Here is a 21949-nt window from a genome sequence, read left to right on the forward strand (position 1 = left end):
GTTGAACAAGTTAAGCAAATGGGAGGCCCTGAGTTCAAATCCTAGCTAGCATCAGCTAAAACAACAACAAAAGTAGCCATTGTACTAGTGTCATCAAGTCAGGAATTTGTTTCCTATGAGTAAAAAAATATTTATTGTAACATCTTCCACAAAGGACACTGTGGAAATAAAAAAATCATAATTAGATATGAAAAATGAGACAAAATTCCATTAATAAAGTGCCTTAATGTACCAAAGATGGAGGTCATATGACCTTTATTTACAAACAAACAATAGTCAATCACATTTACAGAAAGGCAAATATTACACTGGAAAAACAGCACAGTAGGGTCTAACCAACTCTCCACTTGGAGTCAGATCTGAATTTTAGTGTTGGCTTTGCCACTGTCTGTCTAGCACAACTTCTCTGGGCTTCATTTTTCTCATCTTTTGTAAAATGAGAGGTAGAGCTTGACTACTTGCTTCTAAGCCACAGTCCATGCTTAGATGTCAAATTTCATTCATGTAATAAAGATATTCTTAAAGCCCAGACTTACACATCCGTGTTAATCTTGGTCAAAACTGCTTCATCCATAGGAGCAAACACAGAATTCTGATCGCTACTCGGGCTGCTTTTTCAGAAGTGCACAAAAGTCACAGTATTTTGGTTACAGTATGCATATTTAGGCTTTGAAGAACGGCAAGACATTCCAGACGCTGTCAGATGACATCTGGTACCACCTCCTGCCCGCACTACAGGAGGAATAACCTAGAGAAGAAGGGGCTAGTGCTCTCCACAGTGGGTCTGGGAAGTTGCTAGCAAAATGAGCAAGACTGCCAATGCTAAACTCTTCATCTTGAGCAAAAAAAAAGGAATTTTAAAAATAACTAGTATAGGTGTGTTTCTGAGCAATACAATTTTTTCCCCTGGAGAAAACTTTGGTCTTTAAATTAGTGGCAAATTTTTGGTTCAGTTTTGTACAAGTCAACCCAATCTTAAGGGCATTCTAAAGTTATTTTATAGCCATAATCAAGTGGTATTTCTCAGTGAACATACTGCCTACTTTAGTAGTATCTGTGCCACAACACTGATAAGGAAGCATTTCCTTTGAAAAAGCAGTTCTGTTCACTTTAGTTTTTTTCCCCCCTGGTGTGTACATGGGTGTACAGACATCTAATTAAACCACAAATGCTAATGCCACCCTGCCAGTGTTCTAGCTGGCAATCTCCTGTGTGTACCACCAAGCTCGCTCTGCATACTCTGTGCCTTACCAAAGGGAAAAGTCATCCATGGATTTGTACTCTACGGATACAGTTAGATAAAATGGTACAAGAAGGGGGGGTCAGTGAAAAGCACATTTGGATTTTCAAAACCCAAGGGCAAATTTTGTAAACTAGTGCAACTATCTCCATATGTGAAATGTCAGAACAGTTTCACATAATTAGTTTGTGTAGGCACACATCCAAAATCGCTGCCTACATCCAGAGCTGTTATTTCCTCTAATATACCAAAACCCACAGAAGATCTCCAAGGTCTTACTTTGTAATGAAAATAGAAAGACTGGTATCTGGGCATTTGCTTTATACTTTCCCTCCTAAAAACCTTAACTGTTGTTTCAATTAAACCACCGATGACAGGAATTCTTAGCTTTAGAACTGCCTGGCAGGGAGCAAACATGGTAGGAAATTCCACTCCATTTGCAGTTTAGAAAAGCATGAAGGAAGTGGAGTATTTATCAAAATATAGAACAAGCCACAAAGTAGGCTACAAGTAGAGAGAGAGAGGCTCTAAAACCTAGAAGAAATTCAATAATAATTTCTACCACCATGCTAAAAAAGTGCTTATTATTGATCTACATTCTTAGCAGTGAGCAATCATTTTCCATTTCACCCTGCAATATCACCCTCACCAATATCAACATTTTTAGATAAAGGGAATGTATATTATGATAAAATTTAGTATAACAGGAGAATGTCCAGTATTGCTTCATAAAACAGAATATTTGAGTGTGTAAACACTTGTCATCTCAAATTGATGTTTTACTTTTCAAACAGAGAAGAACCTAGAAAAGCAACTTAATTTTTTCCCCCCTAAGATACCTGTGTTAGATCACCACATTTGCTTCATACCTCTACCTGTGCAAATGCAGTCAGATGCTGCCGTCGGCTCCTGAGAACAGCAGCACTGAGAGCTTGCACCCCGTGCCTCTTGGCATCTGAATAAAGAACAGGAACTCAGAACACGGCTGCCGCCTCTGTCACTGCTTCAGTCCACACTGCCTTTCCCAGCCATTAACAGTCCATAAAAATAGCAAGGAGAGCTGTTGGAAGTTATTACCAAGCCTTTATAGAAATTTGGAATCGAGTAGATGTTGCAGGTCAAAACAATTTTCTCTGTAATAGAGCCATCTGTAAAGGTCTGAAAACACAGTCCAGTTCACAAAGTAATTTAATATGATTATTGATTTTTTAAAAATCGAACACTTTTTTGATGAGATAAAACAATAAAAAGAAACTTCAATATCTATCTTAGGCTGGAAGTACACAACACTCTGTATACTTTACTTGCAAGAGTCTTATTTTATACAGATTACAGAATACACATGAACTTGATGGTACACTTCTATGTTGGCAAATACATTTGCTAATACAAAGGCACTTTGAAAACCCAATATGGTTTGGTTTATAAGTTTGCAAGGTACAAACAGTTTTACAAACATATGATTATACTGAAGATCGTCAACAACTGTGACATTACGTATAAAACAGCTTTTCTTTTTCTTTTTCTTTTTTTAAAGTAACACTGGTTTTGAGAGGATAAAAGCAGTGGTTTCCAGCAGCTTCTGTGAAGATATTTCAGATGGCTGCAGGCTCACAATCTGAATTTCTCACTGGCTGGGTGGGGTGAGGGGACAGAGTGAAGGCATCTAATGTGAACCTCCACCGCCATTGCCAAATAAAGAAGAAAAGAAGTATATATAGGACAAACCAACACCCTAGAACAAAACCAGAAACCTCAGCAATCAGAATGGCTTGGTGGGGAGAGCACAAAGCAAGACCCATGCAGCGACCCTGTCTCAGCAGCGACCTCTGCCGTGCTCCCTGCAGGGCACACGTGGCTGGCTACCTGGTCTGCCAGGAGCTGGAGTTGTGGCCATGATTTCTCTAAAGAGCTGGGTACAATGTTTTGGATTGTACAGTACCAGAAAAATTTGGTCCAGAAAGTAATTTTTCTTCATTCGCTACATGGCCGCAAAGTCAATCTGTACATAAAGCTGCCTCACTCCAGCCTGCAGGTTAGAAAGAAAGAAAGAAAAATTAGGAAACCAGCCCGTAACAAACATCCTTTCTGGATACATCCCCATCTCCACTAACTTAGGTAACAAAACCCCTCAATAGGTTACTCCTATTTGCTGTCTCAAAGTCATTCCAACCAAATTTTACCTCCCACCACAGCACTGGACCCTTCAAGGTCCCCTTCATCTCAGTCAGTCCAGCCCTCCAGCAGCTCACTCTGCAGCTAACCCTACCCTTCTAAAGGCTCCAACGCCTGCATACGCTGGTCCATTCCTGTCTGAATTCATTGTTGAATCCACCACTACCCGCTCACTGGCTCATTCTGCCTCCACCACACTGGCCATTCTGCTTGGAACTCCCTCCTGTTCCACAAGACATCCTCTCTCTCACCATATGCCCACAGAGGCATCAGTGAGGCCTCTCCTGACCATTCCCTACTCCAACACAGTTACTGTGCAATCCGTACAGTGGAGTTACACCTAGGTAGGAATACCAAAGTAGGCAAAGCAAATCAACACTAACCTGGACTCTTAGTTTATGCTCTGTTGGGAGCTTGGTGGAGGAGGACAGATGATGAGCAAATAAGCAAGGAGACAGTTGTGCCAGAGAAAAAGCACTGCTTGGAGCAGAGGAGGGAAATGTCTTTCCACCCCCCTTCTCCCAAACATACTCTTCCCATGATAAGATTACTTATCATGATAGATTACTCATCTTATTCACTGGACTCACTGGTTACCATGGTTCTCTGCAGGGAAATAATGATGCCTTCTTTTGGGCATTCCCTACTTCCAGAACTTTATGTGATACCTGACCCATAATACATGACCCATGAACATTTATTGAAGGAACTAAAATTCTATGAGTTACTTTCTTCAAATGAATAAATGTAAGTCACAAATAAGTTCTTTCTAGTCCACACCTTCTAGGAAAAGGTACAAAGCAGGGCTAGAAAGTGGATCACCACCACTACTTCCTTTGGCATTCAGGTAGGAGGTGCCAAGGGTAAGCGCAGGAGTCAGGTCTGCTCTAAGGAGTACAGTGGGGCGAATCGTACCTAACATTATCAGCCAGCCACAGAAGTTAAATAAAATTCTCCCTAAGATATGTCACAACTTTGACTCAAACTTATAGCACATATTGTTATTATCAGTTTTCTCTCTTAGTTAACACTTATGGTAGAAAAATGGGTGAATTTAGTACTCCTAAAGTCCACAGCGACAAATGAAAAGCAAATCCCAGTTGTTCTCATTTTAAAACTGATGAGCTGGGCACCAGTGGCTCACATCTATAATTCTAGCTATTTAGGAGGCTAAGATCTGAGGATCGTGGTTCCAACCCAGTCCAAGCAGGAAAGTCTATGAGACTCTTATCTCCAGTTAACTTCCAAAAAGTCAAAGTGAAGCCATTTAAAGCACTAACCTTGAGTAAAAAAGCTCAGAGACAATGCCCTGAGTTCAAGCCTCAAAATTGGTACAATAGGGGCTGGGAAGGTGGTTCAGTGGTAGAGCACTTGCCTTGCATGCATGAGGCCCTGGGTTCGATTCCTCAGCACCACATAAGCAAAAAGAAAAAAGCTGGAAGTGGCGCTGTGGCTCAAGTGGCAGAGCTCTAGCCTTGAGCTGAAGAGCTGAGGGACAGCGTCCAGGCCCAGAGTTCAGGCCCCACGACCAAACTGCCCCCCCCCAAAAAAAAATTGGTACAAAAGAAAAAAGAAAACCCAGCTAATAAATAACCACATGATTTGTCCTGGAGAACACCCAATATTTGTATATATGTACTATATATATATACTTGTATATATTTACTATATATATTTGACAAATATTTAATAAATGTTTGATACATACCAAGCACTGTTGTAAGGATCTTGTTGTGAATGTGAGAAGAGAAGGCATTTTGGTGGTATAAATGCTTTATAAAGTATTTGAATTGTATGATTTAATTTGCTCAATCTAGATGACTCCAGAAATAACTGCACTTAGGAATTACTTTGCAAAATTCCTGTATTTATAATCATAAAGCAAATAAACTGTTCTTATCTTTTCTGTTTTAAAATTGTTAATGAAAGCAAAATGGAAAAATAAGCTGAGCTGCTCTCACTGTCTCTGGGTTTGCTTATTCCAAGCCTTACATTACAGTGAAGCTGGTAATAAGAAAGGAATTGCCCAAGGCAATAAAAAAGAAAGCAGGAAAACAAAGAGGCTAGATAAATTATCTTTGCATAATCATGAGTTAATCACTCAAGCTGATATCAGGCCCCCAGGGGCTACAGCTTTCTACCAAAGCTCCATCTAACAGCAAAAATGAAAACAAACAATTTTACTTCATCCATTTGTTCCAATGGGGGCAACTTCAAATTCTCCAGCTACTCATTTTCCTCTTTCAGTTTCCTTCAAAGTAGAGAGACAGGTAGAATTTCCAAGGATACCACCAATTCCCTGAATGCAAACCAGGTTTGCTGTGCTTTACCGACACCACAAAGACAGCATATTCCAGCAGTCAACCATTTTTTAAAAGGGGGGCAGGGGTAGTTACTTTGAACATTTGTAAGCTTCTAAAAACAGAAATGTCGGGGCTGGGAAGGTGGCTCAGTGGTAGAGCACTTGCCTTGCATGCCTGAGGCCCTGGGTTCGATTCCTCAGCACCACATAAGCAAAAAGAAAAAAGCCAGAAGTGGTGCTGTGCTCAAGTGGTAGAGCGCTAGCCTTGAGCTGAAGAGCTGAGGGACAGCGTCCAGGCCCAGAGTTCAGGCCCCACGACCGGACCCTCCCCCCAAAAAAATATATAAATAAATTAAAGAAAGAAAGAAAGAAAGAAATGTCAGCCTAGTTCTACAAGCTTAGAATATCCTCAACAAATACTCATTGTTACAGAAAGGAGAATAAAAAACAAGTTTAAAACTTAGAAAAAACAAACAGGAATAGACTACAGAAAATTATTGTATTCTTTACCAGACAAAAGCTATAAAAGCTTTCTACTTTAGTTTTTGCCAATATATTCACTTCTAGCCCTTGAAGATCAAGTCTTGAAAAACCATCTTACTCTATCATGTGAAACATTAAAATGGTGGGTGAATTAGACTAACTCCTAAGAATAATAGTGGGCCTAGGTGTGGTCCTATAATCTCAGCACTGAAGAGGCAGAGATATGAGGATGTAAACCAACTTGGTCTACACAGCAAGACCCTCTCTCAAAAAAATCAAGGGTTGGAGGTATACTGCGGACTGAGTGCTTGCCTAGCATGCACAAGACCTTGGGTTCAACCCCTAGCACTGCACAAAATAAAAGTAGAAGTAACAATGGTCTGAGTCTAGGTTTCTTTTTCTGTACATTGTCTTGTGAGGACAGATGAAGATGTTCCAAACCCATCTCAGTGTTTGTAACTGGCAGGCCCTTGGTAAATGCCAGGTATTGATGCTGTTGCTAATCTTACTGTTGTTGTTATCCCCACTATTATTAACCAACCGATGCACATAAACCAACTGCATTAATTGAAAACAATGAACCTACAGGTATGCTGGCCTGCCTATGGATATGCTGTTTACATCAATACCCCAACCTCCTTCAGGTAGTGGTCTGGTGGATTTCACATCCATGTGAAGAAAGATAAGGAAGATAGCTAAAGTTTGCAAAGAAGGCAAGAAAAATTACTATGTCTTAAAGACACAGTAAGGAAAAGCTGTTTTCCAGAGTGGTTGAACAAGTTTACATTCCCACCAACAGTGTAGAAGAGTTCCCTTTTGGGCACATCCCTGCCAGCATCTGTTGGTTTACTTGATAATGCCCATTCTAACTGGGGTGAGGTGGAATCTCAATGTTGTTTTGATTTGCATTTCTTTCATGGCCAGAGAAGTTGAACATCTCTTCATGTGTCTATTGGCCATTCTTACTTCCTCTTCTGAGGTTTCTCTTCAAGTCTTTAGCCCATTTATTAATTGGGTTGTTTGTTTGAGGATTTGTTTTTTTGGGGGGGAGGCAGTTAATTTTTTGAACTCTAACTTTATTTTAGATATGAAGTCTTTGTCTGGTGCATAGCGTAAAGATCTTATTCAACCCTGGAAAACAGTACGGAGGTTCCTCAAAAGACTAAACAAGAGTGTCCTGTCCCTATGACCCAGTAATTCTACTCTTGGGCATTGACCCAACTGACCACAACTAAGGCCACACTAAAGTCACCAGCACAACCATGTTCATTACAGCATTGTTTACCATAGCCAACATATGGAATCAACCCAGCTGCCCTTCAGTGGACAAATGGATCAAGAAAATGTATATATATACACAATGGAATTCTATACTTCCATCAGAAAGAATGATATTGCCCCATTTGCAAGGAAATGGAAAGACTTGAGAAAAAATTATATTAAGAGAAGTCAGATCCAAAGAAATATAGTTTGCATGTTTCCCTCATTTGTGGTAAGTACCTATAAATCAACAATTAAACACATGGATAATAAAAGACAGAAAAAGTTACACTTGGATAGGATAAAGTAAACAGGTCTCCAAACATTCACAATGAGACCAAAGGAGGATATTTATAGGAGAGGATCACAAAGGCTCAATAGTTATATGCATATAACCATATAAAATGATGTTGATCGAATGGAAATGAGGTTTGTTTTTTATTATGCTTTTTGTGGTTTCTTTTTCCTCTTTTTCTCCTTTTGTTGCTGTTTTTGTTTTCTCTTCTTTTTTTCTTGTATGTAAGTTAATGTGTTTTGTGGAGGGTAAGGAGGAACACAGAAATAGTGGGACAAAGGGTGAACAAATTAAGCAATGAGACTCACTAGACACTATATTGAAAATGAACTATACAACTTGTGGGGGTAGGGGATCAAGATGGAAAAACTGGGAGAAAAAGAGGGAAGAGGTGACACTGTTCAAAAAAAAAATGAACTCATTACCTGACATATTTAACTGTAACCTATAATATGTAACCTCTATACATCATCATTCCAATCAAAATATAAAAAAAAAAAAAAGGAAAAGCTGGAAAAGGTGGAAACATAGCAATCTACCTACATAGGGGCAGAGCCCTTCTGCTCCCCTCTGATACTTCATGCTGGGAGAGCAAGGCTGGATGAGGTTACTGGTGAGAGGCAGGAAGGAATTGTGGCCACAGGAGACTGCAGAGGGTAGAGTCTGAAACCCAGGGAACTCCCGTTTGGGTTTGGGAGGAGGATTTTGCGTTCCTTCCTATCAGTGTTAACTTCTTTTTTGAAGTCAGAAAACAGCACACAAAGCTGAAGCAGGAAGCCAGGGCTTATGAGTTAATAGGCACAATAGACATGGCAGAAGAGCTAGAAGGGACTAAGGTGGTTCCCGGTGGGAGAAAAATACGCAATAGGAATGGCAGTTTGGAGGAGAAATGAAGAGGATAGAGTACCTCAAGCATAATCTAGTGTTCCATTTTCCCCCCATTTCCTGGAGTTATTTTTATATGATTAGAGGCACATAGGCATTGTGCCTTCGTGTTCCTCCTCTAAGTATCTTCTTTTGTTCTCCCTGCATGTGAATGCCTAGATAGCTTTTGCTTCAGCAGTATTTCTAACAAAATAAAAGTGCATTAAAAATGTAAGATTATAGTATAATCAGGAAGTCTGGGGTTTAAAAATTAGGTGATACCCGTCAGTTTAAAATAGGAAATGTTTAATTGCTTTATAATCCAGTATCTTACTTCCTTTTCCCTTTCCATAAAATCTAAACTTTTTATTTCATCAAATCCCAAGTAAAAACCTCTTGTTAACAGAAAACAGTGCAAATGGATAAAAAGAAGACTTTTTCTATGGATTATTATTTAACTAGTAACGTCAGAGTGTGATTCTGAAGTGACTTCCAGCAATTTACAGTATTATTCTGCATTCAAATATAGCAAGACTATTTCTTTAGCTGTTAAAGATTAACTAGTAACTCTGAGAAATGAGATTTCAAAGGATAATAGCTTAATATTAGTTCTAAAATAGTGACAAGACTACAGTTTATTTATAAGCAAAACAAAGTTATAATTCTCAGTCTTTTCAGTTTAAAGTTATTCTCATGGAAGTTTTAATGAGAATTTTTTTAGCCTACAACTATTAAATTCTGATTTAAGGCCAAGTATAAGAAAGATATCTATATTGAACATGGAGGCTTATGCCTGTAATTCCAGCTACTTCTAAAGCTAAGGCATGAACATAAAGAGTTCAAGGTTAGGCAAAATCAGTGAGATCTCAAACCAAAATACAAATGTGGGAACATGGCACAAAAGGTCGAGCATTCATGTAGTACGTGCCAGTCTCTGGGCTCAATCCCCAATACGAAAAGAAAGAAAGGACCAAATTGAGTTCATTTTTGATAGGTAAAATTTATGACTGGGGGGCGGGGGGGAAGATGGGGGTGGAGGGGAGAGGCTGGGAAGGGATATGAAGGGTAAACAAAGGAGGAGGCTGCAATGCTTGGTAAGAAATGTATGTATTATCCTGCCCATGTAATTGAAACCCCTCTGTACAGTATGTTCACAAATAAAATAAAATAACTTATGACTGAGCTGTAATAAAAATAAAATATCATTTAAAAGATTTTTAAATGTATGAAATGAAAATGTTATTCAAATCCTGACATATATTCATTTTCTAAAGACATGCATTGCTAGAGTATAAACAGAGAAGGAAGGCAAATTTAAAGGTTTTGAATTTTGCTTATGTAAGAACTACAAAAGTAGGCCAGGTGTTGTTGGCTCACACCTATAATCCAAGCTACATAGGAGGCTGAGATCTGAGGATCAAAGTTCAAAGGCAGCCCAGATAGTAAACTCCAAGAGACCCTTATCTTCAATTAACTACAAAAAAAACAAAACAAAACAAAATAAACGACAAAAAAAAAAACAAAAAACCAGAAGTAGAGCTATGGCTCAAGTGGTAAAGAACTAGCAGAAAAGCTCAGGGACAGCACCCAGGCCCTGAGTTTAAGCCCCAGGATCAGCACATACGTGCGCATGCATGCACACATGCACATATATACACACCCTACAAAAGTAACCATAAAACAACTTTAGAATTATTAACCATTAAATGTATAAATGAAAATCATTAGTGGGGTGATCCCTCACTCCCTCCACCCTGGCAGGAAAAAATGCATTGAACTATATACATCGCAAGCTTCAAAGAGGAGTCACTGGTGTCTGCGGAGAAGAAAAGGAAGCTGTCATGACCTTGGCTGATAAGAAAGTTGAACTTATCCCAAGCCCAAATGCAGTTTCCAAAACCAAAGCAGCAGCTGAATAAACTTTCAAGTTCAGCCTTTTTGAAAGCCAAGATTTCTGAACCTCCCTCTGCCTACTTCATTCAACTTCAGTGATCCTAAGCCCAGACAGCAGGCTGGCTCACTTCTCAACCTAGAAACGTCATTTCTTTTCAGAGAGAAAACTGCCTCAGTGCCCAGGCCTTCGGAGGGCCAGTATGTCTCAGAGGTGGGCAGGGGCAGTTCCTCCAGAAGGACGGAGGAGAAAGGTCAAGGGAAGGAGAGAAGCCTGATCGGCCATGGTTCGCCTCCTCCTCCTGCTCCTTAAACATGGAAGAAGTATGCACAGGAACTCCTGTGAAGGACTTGCATGCTTCATTATGAAAGTCACAATAATGCACACTTACACACAGTGTCTGTTACAAAAAAAGATCTAGTTATTAAAGCTCCAGAATAAATGGATGTTCTAGCGTATTGTTGTATACTAGAGTAAATCCTGACTGCATGGAAGAATGGATTAGAGTAAATCCTAATTACACATGATTATGTCATTAATTCATTCCCAAAGGGACCTCCCCACACATCTCCTCATTACAGAATAGACTGTTTAATTTATGCTAATGTCCTGAATCTAGCTGAACTGTGTATCTTGTTCTACTGCCCAGAACAGAAGGAATGACAAAGAAGGAGAACGGAAGATGTAAGATAGGTAGGAAAGAGAGGGAAAAAAGAGAAAAAAGCAATTATGTGTGATGTGATGCCTATGTCATAGGATGACATAATTCTGCCCAGGGATCTTAAAGGTTAAAATAGAGTAGGGTTCTGTCTTCACAGACAAGCCGACAGTCTAGTGGGTCTGGAGGAGGAAACGCCTGGCAATGGAAAGCAGGAGGGAGATTTAGAAAGATAACTGAACTATGACAGGAAGTTAGTGCTTTGTCCTGATAGCAACGGGAAGCCACATTTTTTATTAAAAATTCCCCATTTTATTAAAACATTAAAGCAAAAGAATAATACAATAAATACCCTCTCCAGTTTCATTCTGCCACATTTGGTTTATATCTCTACATCCTTATTGATCAATACTTTTATTTTTCCTGAAATGTTCAAAGATTAGACATTCTTACACTAGGATACCTTTAGCACATAGTTCCTAATCTTCTCTAAGGACAACACCATTATTATGCTGAATCCAACACCTACCTGCCTATGTGAACTACTACACAATCCAGGTTCACAAGGGAGTCAACTGACACCCATTTTGATGCATTTTCAGATTTTCAGATTAGGGATACTCACCTGGTTAAGGTCTATAAAAATGTTCCCAAAATCAGGAAAACAAATCTGAAACATTTCTAATGTTAAGCATTTTGAAAAGAAATACTCAACCTGCATTGAGGAAAACTCAATTGCCTATTATAATTAAGCTATTAAAACACACAGAACATATAGTTATAGTTATGTATGGTGTCTGAAACATTTCTAATGTTAAGCATTTTGAAAAGAAATACTCAACCTGCATTGAGGAAAACTCAATTGCCTATTATAATTAAGCTATTAAAACACACAGAACATATAGTTATAGTTATGTATGGTGTCTGTTAAGAAAAAGAGACTACAGATTGGCTTTTAGCTAATGTCACCCAGTATTATGCTTATTCCCATACCATGATGGAATTCTTGGCCTGAGACAGCATCTGACGTGTCTTAAGATTCTCCGACACAGTAGGAAAATCCGCTTTCACTTGGAAGTTGTAGCTTATAAATAGTGAATACCTTAAATAACTGATAGATACAAAAAACTTTAAGACTCTGAAAAATGGGTGGTAACAGAAAGTTATACCTGAGTGAAAATATTATGTGTTTGGCTTAAAATCCACCTGGCATCAGCATCAGGTGCTACGAGTAACTTCAAGGTCCCAACATAGACATCAGAACATAAAGTCCAGAAGTGTTGCTCTTGTAAACTGTAAACTCCTTGTAACTGCTGCACCTGAAATTCAAGGGCAGACATTAACATCAAAACCAAGAGTTCCCCCCCTTTAAATTATTATGCAATGCATCAGTAAACACAGACTCTTATCTTGTAGTTGAAAGGAAAAAAGTGCAGTGACTCACACCAGTGTCAAGCTACTTAGGGGGCAGAGATTGAGAGGATTTGTGTCAAGGCCAGCTCAAGGCAAAAAATTACCAAGACCTTACCTCAAAAAATAAACTGAGCATAGTTAGTGCCACCCTGTCGCCCTAGATATGTGGGAGGTATACTGAAGGACTGCAGTCCAGCTTTGGCCTGGCCGAAATCTCAACACCTTATCTGAAAAGTAACTAAACCAAAAACAGGTGGCAGTGTGGCTCAAGTGGTAGAGAGCCTTCTGCAAGAATGAAGCCCAGAGTTCAACTCTCAGTACCAACAACAATAACAACAACAAAAGATGTTTGCACTGACAAATAACAATAGAGAACATTATTTTCTTCTTATTTATTTTTGGTGAGTTACAACTTAAAAGCTTCAGGTTTGCTAGGCAGGCACCCCATAATAATTTGTTCTTTTTTTTTTTTTTTTTTTTTTTTTGTCAGTCGTGGGGCTTGACCTCTGGGCCTGGGCACTGTCCCTCAGCTCTTCAGCTCAAGGCAAGCACTCTACCACAGCACCACTTCTGGTTTTCTGGTGGTTTATTGGAGATAAGAGTCTCACGGGCTTTCCTGCTCAGGCTGGCTTTGAACCACGATCCTCAGATCTCAGCCTCCTGAGTAGCTAGGATTACAGGCGTGAGCCACTGGCGCCCGGCTATTCTTGCTACTTCTTTGCATGTTTGGAAGTACTGGGATTTGAACCCAGGGCTTCACACTTACTAGGCAGGTGTTCTACCAAGGTTCTTTCTTTCAGTTATGTTAGCAGACATACTAATGAATATTTCCTGCAGAAAGTGGTCCCCGTGTCCTCTCTTCCACAATCCTAGTCACTGGTCTTGCCTTCAAGGTTAACAAAAGATCTTAAAAAGATTTTCTGATAGTTTCTTCATTTTCCTGTAGCATTGATCTTCCTGAATGATATCACTGCTTTTTCAATAAAGAAAAAATAGAAGCCACACAAAAAAATCTTTTGTCACTGTCTGCTTTCCTCTTTCCACTGTCTGCTTCTATTTGTAACGGAACCTTCCAGGAAGTGTGGGTATGTCCTTGCACTGTCAGGAGCTCCACTCCTTCATCAATGTCCTGCAGCTTGACCAGTTCCTCCACTTACTCCCTCTCCCCCAGCACCACTATTATCATGATCTAGAACTCTGCTCTTCAATACATAGCCACTAGACATGCATTAATTAATTTAAGAAAGGCAGTTATACCAGCCACACGTGGCATCGATTCCATACTGGACAGTCTTGGACAGTGCAGACACAGAACAGTGTGGACATAGAATATTTCCATTACTGGGAAAAGTTCTATGGGATGATGTTTATCTGAAATATTCTATTTTAAAAACAAGTAAATACTTCTTCTTGTGAAATGACACCAATATCTAGACTATGAACTTATGCGTTGGCCTCCATTACTATGAACTTATGCGCTGGCCTCCATTAACGATGACTAAGCAAGCTGTCAGAGCTCAAGTGGTATCATACCAGCCAGGAGAAAGCCTAGAAAGTGTGGGGCTCTGAGTTCAAACTCCAGTACTAACAAAAAAAATCTGTTTAAATTTTTTATTGTTATCATAAAGGTGATGTACCAAGGGGCCACAGTTACAGAACTACATTATCTCCTAGAGTAGTCTCAGCAATTCTTTGCATGTTATCCATATACTGATGACTCGGTTTGCTAGTCCTAATCTGTCCCCCAAATCCCAGATTTGCAATTCCATTGCCATTTCCCTGGAAGAGCAGGCAGTTCACTATAAAATATCCCAACTATAACTCTTGATGGGGGACTGTCCATCCCCCTCCAAGCAAGCACCAACCTAGCCTCAACCTCAACAAGTAGCATTAGTGCTCACCAAGCTGTGAGGCAACACCTTTCTCCCACTAGGAATCCACTACCCAGAGAACATCCTGAATGTCCACCTCCATCTTCACTGCCACCCCTACAGTCTCAACCACTATTTTGTTTTCCTCACTTAAGATGGCAATGGTCTCCTGACTGGTTTTCTCTGCTGCCTGTAATTTGTTCAATACATAGAGAAAAAAATCATCTTATAGACACAAGATCCATGACACTCCGCCTGCCCAAAGGCTCCTGATGTTTCTCATCAAACTAGAGCTGAGTCTAAGTCTTAGTGTCCAAGGCCTGCCTCCACAGAACGCACTGCTGCCCCCTCTCTAACCTTCAAGCCACTGCTCCCTTTCTGCATCATGCCTCAGCCACTGTGGTCCTCTTTCCTTCAAACACACTAACTTAGCTCCAGCCATAGCCCTTCCAGGTTAGTGGTTTTCTTTCTGGAACATTCTTCTTCAGGGTCCGTACATGGCTGGCTCCTTCTGGTTTCAGTTTCTTGAATATGACTTGTTCAGCAAGTCCACAGTAGCCATCCATGCCGATCCCACCGCCTTGCTTGCTTTCTTTTGCAACTATTATGAGTAATATTTTATCTATCAACTCATTTAATGTATTCCTCATTACACTGTGAGCTCACGAGAACAGAGCTGGCATCTGTCTGGCTTAGCATTATTTCCTCAGCATGAAGACTATCTGGTACACAGTGAGAACTAAAACCAATTATGATGAGTAAATAATTATTTCTTCTGCTGTCCATATTCTCTATTTTAAAAGAACTGCTTAATTTCTAGATGAGGAAACATTTTACTACATTTTCATTAGTCAAACTCAGTATTTTCCATTGATTTTTATTATGGTATGTATAAATGGCATTTGTGGTCAGCATTTAATCTTGGAAGAAAGACTAAATTATACACGTATGTGACCAATATTTATAGAAGCTGAAAACAACATAAAAACCCATGGTTTAGAAGCTATGAAACTTACCCTCTGATAGCACTGAGGCAGAGAATTTTCCAACAGGGGAGGAGTTCTCTGCATTAATATTCCAACAGATTCTCTTAAAAGAGGAATAACACTAAGGAAAAGACAACAAATGATCAAGGCCACATTCTGACAATCTCATTTGGCAAAACAGTAAGAGTGTTCTTTCTTACAGTAAAACAAAGCAGTATGTATCAGACTAATACAAAGAACCACCAGTCAATGGTCTAGATTTTTCAATGTGACTATAAGTTACCAACTAAAATAAAAACAAGAGAAAATAGATCAATGTACAAAAGACCAAACTTATTATAAATAGAATAATGAATCATTTAAGTCTAAACACAGCATGAGTTCAACCTTCTAAGGTAAGGACATCCTACTTGAGCCCATTGGTCCTTCATATTAATCAAATATGTACATGCAAATTACCTTAATCATTTTGTAAAGAAAAAAATAAAATTCACGCATCAGTCAACTTGTTGAATATTTCTCATTGTAGTTGGTTAGCATTCATAGTTTATTATTTAAAGTATACAGGAACTGGATATGAATAGTTCGCACCTTAGTCCTAGCTATTCAAGAGATCTGAGGATCATAGTTCAAAGCCAGCACAGGTAAGAAAGACTATAAGACTCTTCAATTAACCATCAAAAAGCTGGAGCACAAAAACTCAGGGACAATGCCCAGACCCTGAGTTCAAGCCCAAGCTCAAGCCCAACACACAAACAAACAGGAATTTTGGCTCTATCTACAGATGTAATAAGCATTTCTAAAAAAGCATTTCTAAAAAGAGGACCCTAAAAACGGTGTTAATGTAACTGGTCTTCAAGCCTGCTGCTTTAGGTTGTATGGGTGATTAAATGTACAAAATCCAACAGAATAATGGTGACTTGTCTCTAGTGCAATATCTTTCTAATATAGCTAAGTATCAGATTCACCCAGCAGTCTTGTTTGCTTTGTACTCTGACAAGCTGAATCAGAACCTTTGAAGGAAGGCCTAGGCATCTATGCACTGACAAAGGTCCCCAGTGACTGCAATGAGTCACAGTGGTTGCAAAAGCTCCGGACTGAGTTGAAGGCAGAAGTAACTTCATGCCCCTTAGTAGCTTAAGCTAGTACACTACTTTTGAACCCTACAGAAACTCAAATTGCCCAAAGTACAATTCGCTTGATAACAGCTGTGGAATATCTATCTTATGGAAGAGTGTAAGTCGAACTGTGCCTTAAGAATTAGTGGTGGGCCTGGGAACGTGGCTCAGTGGTAGAGCGCTTGCCTTGCATGCCTGAGACCCTGAGTTCAATTCCTCAGCACCACATAAGCAAAAAAGAAAAAATCCAGAAGTGGTGTTGTGGCTCAAATGGTAGAGCGCTAGCCTTGAGCTGAAGAGCTGAGGGACAGCGCCCAGGCCCAGAGTTCAGGCCCCACGACCAGACACCCCCCACCCCCCCCAAAAAAAAGAACTAGTGGTATTTCTGACAGGTGCGAAGAAGTAATTACCAAAAGGAACAGAAATGATGTTTGTACTTCCCAATATCATAATCCCAGTACCCTAGTAAAATACTGGTCACTCGGTAGACCCATGGTAATTGTTGGTGAATGAATAAAAGATACACAGATCTCAGGTACTTTAGGTCAAAGAAAAGAAACTAGGAATCTGTTCTCATATTTAAGTATAGGTTTTTGTGTAATTTGTTACATATCCATTGATAATGAAGGCAAAATTCTTTATAGAAGTACAGAATAATCTATTCAAAAAAGGGAGACTGAGGCAGGATGAACAAGAGCTTGTGATCAGCCTGGACTACATAGCAAGATCCTGTCTCAAATAACAACAGAAAAGCAATGCTGTCTATGAAAATATTACACTGCACAGGAATCATGAGGTAGTTCCCCTCTCACTCCACAGTGAAAACTACTTTAAGGGGTGAGCTGTGTCTTTGTGTTAGTGTCCCCAGGATCTCAGGCAGTGTTTGGTACATAAATGTATATGGAACAGAATTTATAGCTGACTGAATCACAGATAGTTAATTTTTTAAAAGTACACTCACGGCCCAGGGTCAATAATAAACCTTTTAGAACACATAGGATTTTTAGCAGTTAGAGAAAAGGCATAACAAGCAAATACATCTGGAGAAACAGGAAAGGACTTCTAGCAGAAACAAATGCCATAATGAAAGAGTTTTTCCAGATGAGTCAAAGCCAGGATGGAGAAAGTTAAAGGAAAAATAGGTAGAAAGCAGACGGAGGTTGGAGTTACAAATTCTGACAGTAAGGACTTGTTATTTACCCATTTAAACTGAACAGGAGTACCTGTTTCTATGTTCTATGATATTATTAGACAGGTAAAGATTTCTGGGAAAAATGCACACACATATAAGCCAGGAGCTGGTGGCTCACACCTGTAATCCTAGCTACTTAGGAAGCTGAGAACTGAGGATCCCACTTCAAAGTCAGACTGGGCAGGAAAATTCTGTAAGACTCTTATCTCTAATTAACTACCAAAAAATTTCATATTTCCCTTTGGTTCCTTACTGTACTTCTTATGAGGCCCAAAATAACTTTCCATTTGAGATTAAGAAAAGTAATTTTTCTTAATTATGTGCCTCCTAAATTTAGGTATTCTGATGATTTCAAATTTTATCCAAAGAAAATGCTAATAATTGCTAGATATATGAGATGGAAATCATACACAAATAAAAATCATGATATCTGAGTTCTAATTCTGCCTGTAAATATCCTTTACTGATAGCTTTGAGGAAATCACATCACCTCCCAAAACAGCATTTTTCTCTTCCATAAAAGGAAGAGATTACATATCCAGGCAATTTTCTCTATTTAAATATTTCTCATTCAATATGAAAAAGTGGCCAAACTACAGGAAAACTAGGGAGAATATATATAGGGGGGGTGAGAGAGAGAGAGAGAGAGAGAGAGAGAGAGAGAGAGAGAGAGAAGGGGAAGAGCACCTTTAGATACTAAAGTAGTATCATCAAAATGAGACAATAGACATTTGGCAAGCCAATTCACTCCATCACTAACTAATACTGAATTTCATTGCAGCAATCAATACAACCAACAATTATTAATCACCTATAAGATACTAAGCATAGGACTTATTTTAGAGTTGTATAGCAACAACTGGACGTAGTTACTGCCATCCTGAGTCATAAACACCATGATTAGCCCTGAGCAGTCCTAGCCAGGGTGTGCAGTTGACAATTATCCTAAAAAGTAGTATGTGGGACTGTACAGTTGGACCCCAGGGATGCTCCCACTCATTACTGATTTGGCTATTTTGTAAAATTCAGACTGTTGCCTCCTTAGGTAAAAATTAGATAAAGCATATTCAACAGCAGCAAGCACTTCACCATAGCACATGGACATTCCCCATCACTTTTGACCAATAGCAATTTTAAAATAATGTAAGAATTTCAGCTGTAAGAGCCACACTAGGTCTGACAGCTGCAGAAGGTGTTTGCTCAATCCCATGATAGCATCTTCAGAGCTAAGACCAGTTTCCACAGTGATTTCAAAGACCATAAAAGGTAAAAGACACTGGTAGAAACTTAAGCTTTTGACTTTCAAAATTGTGTCTAGCTTGGGATCTTGTGTCCATATTTTTCTGATTAACTATCGTAATGGGAAATTATAGAAGAGATTTCGGCATGGATCTATCTAGCCATAATGAAAGGATATGCAGAAAAAGACAAGCTTAGCAAATTCCTGACTGAGCAAAGACTGAGAGCCACATCCAAACCCAGAAAGTAAGCATTTGGCAACAATTAGAGGTTCGCTTTTGGTTGACTAACTCAATTCTAACTCTCACAATGAAGCACTATTTTCCTACTATATATGAAAAGGGATGAGTCATTAGGTCTGAGGTTACCAGTCATACAAGGTAATAATTTTATTCTTCAAGAGCTGAATGTAAAGTCAATTTATAATCATCTGCTAATAGAGCTAACTAATCTAAAAGCTTAAATTATATATTAAATAAGCAACAGTTATTTAGTCTTTATTGTCACTAACTTTGCAAATGAAAACAAATTTTAATCTTTTGCTTCAGAAGTAGCTTTCAAGATGCTCACCATATTTCAGCAAAAAATAAAATTCTCTAACAGCAATCATAAACAAGGCAAATAAAACAGACAAGTATACATTATAAAAACTTTGGAAGGACAATTAGACTAATGTCGACAATCATAATTTCAACAAAAACTTTCCACTTAAATTATTGTCTAGAGCCAGATGTCTGTAGCTCATGCTAGTAATCCTTATTCAGGAGGCTGAGATCTGACGATTCAGGTTTGGTATCAGCCTGAGAAAGTCTCTGAAATTCTTATCTCCAATAAACCAGCAAAAGGCCAGAAGTGGAGGTGTAGCTCAAATGGTATGGCACCAGTCTTGAGCAAAAAACTAAGCAAGGACAAGTGGAACTGAGTTCAAACCCCAGTAGTGGCACCAATTTTTTTTAAAAAATCTAAAATTTGAGACCAAACATCCAAAACACAACTATTGATTGAACTTGTGAACTGGCTTATGTATTAAGTGTTCCTGCATATTATAAAGATTTCTTCTTTTTCTTTTTTTTTTTAATTTTTTTTTTTTTTGGGCCCAGTCATGGTGCCTGAACTCTGGGCCTGGGCGCTGTCCCTCAGCTCTTCAGCTCAAGGCTAGCACTCTACCACTTGAGCCACAGAGCCACTTCCGGCTTTTTTCTTTTTGCTTATGTGGTGCTGAGGAATCGAACCCAGGGCCTCATGCATGCAAGGCAAGCGCTCTACCACTGAGCCACCTTCCCAGTCCCTCTTCTTTTTCTTTTTTTACTTTGGCAGTTTGAGGATTGAACTCAAGGTCTACCACCTGAACTATGCCTCCAACTCTTTGATCTTTTTCAAATAGGGTCTTGAATTTATGCTGATGCCAGTCTGGACCACGCTCCACCTATTTTGCTTTCAGAATAGTTGTGATAACAGGATGAGCCACCATGCCCAGCTTTTATTAGTTGAGGAGAAGTCCCTTAAACTGCATCCCTGGGCTGGACTTGAACTCAAACCTGCAAGAGGCTGGGATTATAGGTGTGAGCTGCTGTGCTTGACTACATAGCATTCTTACAATCTATAACTGTAAAAGGAAAAGGAAAATGTCCTTTTTATAATAACAACTAAATTTTAAGGACTAAGTTATATATTAAATACACTCAAAAACTTTAGTGGAAAAAAAGCCAAAGAAAACTAGCCTTTAATTATAATGCAATCTACATTTAAAGTAAATATGCAGTCACATTTGCAGAAAAAATGGTTTATGCATGATGATGAATAATGATTAAAAATATTCAGATATAAGCTAGAATTTTATAAACCTAGCAAAGAACAGATCATCTAAAGTCCTATCATCTATGAATGTAATTTCCTTTATATTGAGCTTCTGGAACTTACCGGTTAAATCAATGCATATTTACAGACTACGTACTTTACTCTGTAAGGAGGACAGTTGGATACCATGAGACAACCTAGAACTCGGAGCCAAGGCATAAAAGAGTTGCCCTTTTCCTTAAGCTTCTGAAACTTAGCAGTAACACCCAATGCAACAGGTCTTTGGAGCAAAAATACCAGTGAAATGTCAAATTAGTAAAGAGTTTGTAAGATTTTTCTTTTAGATAGCACTTAATAGCTTTTAAAGGGATTGCATAAATATTTCTAATTTGGTCTTCACAGCATCCTTAAATAATCTTAAGAAAATAGTAGAATCAGCCTCAGCAAGGTTAAGACAACTTGTTCTCTAACAAAGCTACAGCTGAGTTGGTGAGTCAAGGCATTGAGGAACGGCTTGTGCACACCTGCACTATCTCATCACAGGTACCTCCTCAAGGTGTAGTCATGGCATTTATTAATATCCACTTAAGGTGTTCAAATGCTAATGGAAAACTACTGGAATATAGAATAACCCACACTTAAGTGACTTCCACGCTGTTAATACAAAGAGCACAACACCAAAAGAGTCAAGCGTTTACATCCCCCCAAGAAAGAACCTCCAATAAACAGAGATGCATTGCACCACACGTGAGAAAGACTTAACCGAGGCAGAAGCACGTGGCGTTCTGAAATGTTAATGTGCGGTTTGAATTACTAAACCTCTACCAATAGATTTTGAAACTCTTAAAACAATTGAGACAATGCAATTAATGAAGGGGGCTGAAAAAAAAAAGAAAAGAGGTCCACAAAATACAAATAACTTGGCAGAAATGAGGCAAGAATAAATTTCTGTTATGTACACAGCGCAAGTTAAGACAAACCGTGAGGAAGAAGCAGCCCAAGTTTGTCATCCACTCATACCCCCAAATGCCATCTACCGCCCTCATTCCATGCTGCCCCACAAACATCATCTCTTGCAGGTTCTGGGCTAGGTAGGCTTGCAGAACACAGAGGAGAAACATAAGGTGCAGGTAACATAGCTTAAAGTGACCCCCACGGGTCACTC

General features: G+C 39.1%; 1 protein-coding gene across 1 annotated transcript in view; it reads right to left on the bottom strand.

Moving 5' to 3' along the window:
• Positions 1–1125: 1125 nt before the first annotated feature.
• The window catches only part of Slc30a7 (solute carrier family 30 member 7), a 52367-nt gene continuing 31543 nt past the window's right edge, over positions 1126–21949 (bottom strand). The window contains exons 9-11 of the mRNA XM_042674859.1: positions 15469–15559; positions 12338–12487; positions 1126–3269 (exon numbers count right to left, since the gene is read on the bottom strand). Coding sequence (XP_042530793.1) covers positions 3222–3269; positions 12338–12487; positions 15469–15559 — 289 coding nt within the window. The 3' untranslated portion in view covers positions 1126–3221. The remainder of the gene's footprint in view (positions 3270–12337; positions 12488–15468; positions 15560–21949) is intronic.

The sequence above is a fragment of the Dipodomys spectabilis genome, unplaced genomic scaffold (genome assembly GCF_019054845.1).
Source record: "Dipodomys spectabilis isolate Male_0828 unplaced genomic scaffold, ASM1905484v1 ptg000002l, whole genome shotgun sequence".
NCBI classification, from domain to species: domain Eukaryota; kingdom Metazoa; phylum Chordata; class Mammalia; order Rodentia; family Heteromyidae; genus Dipodomys; species Dipodomys spectabilis.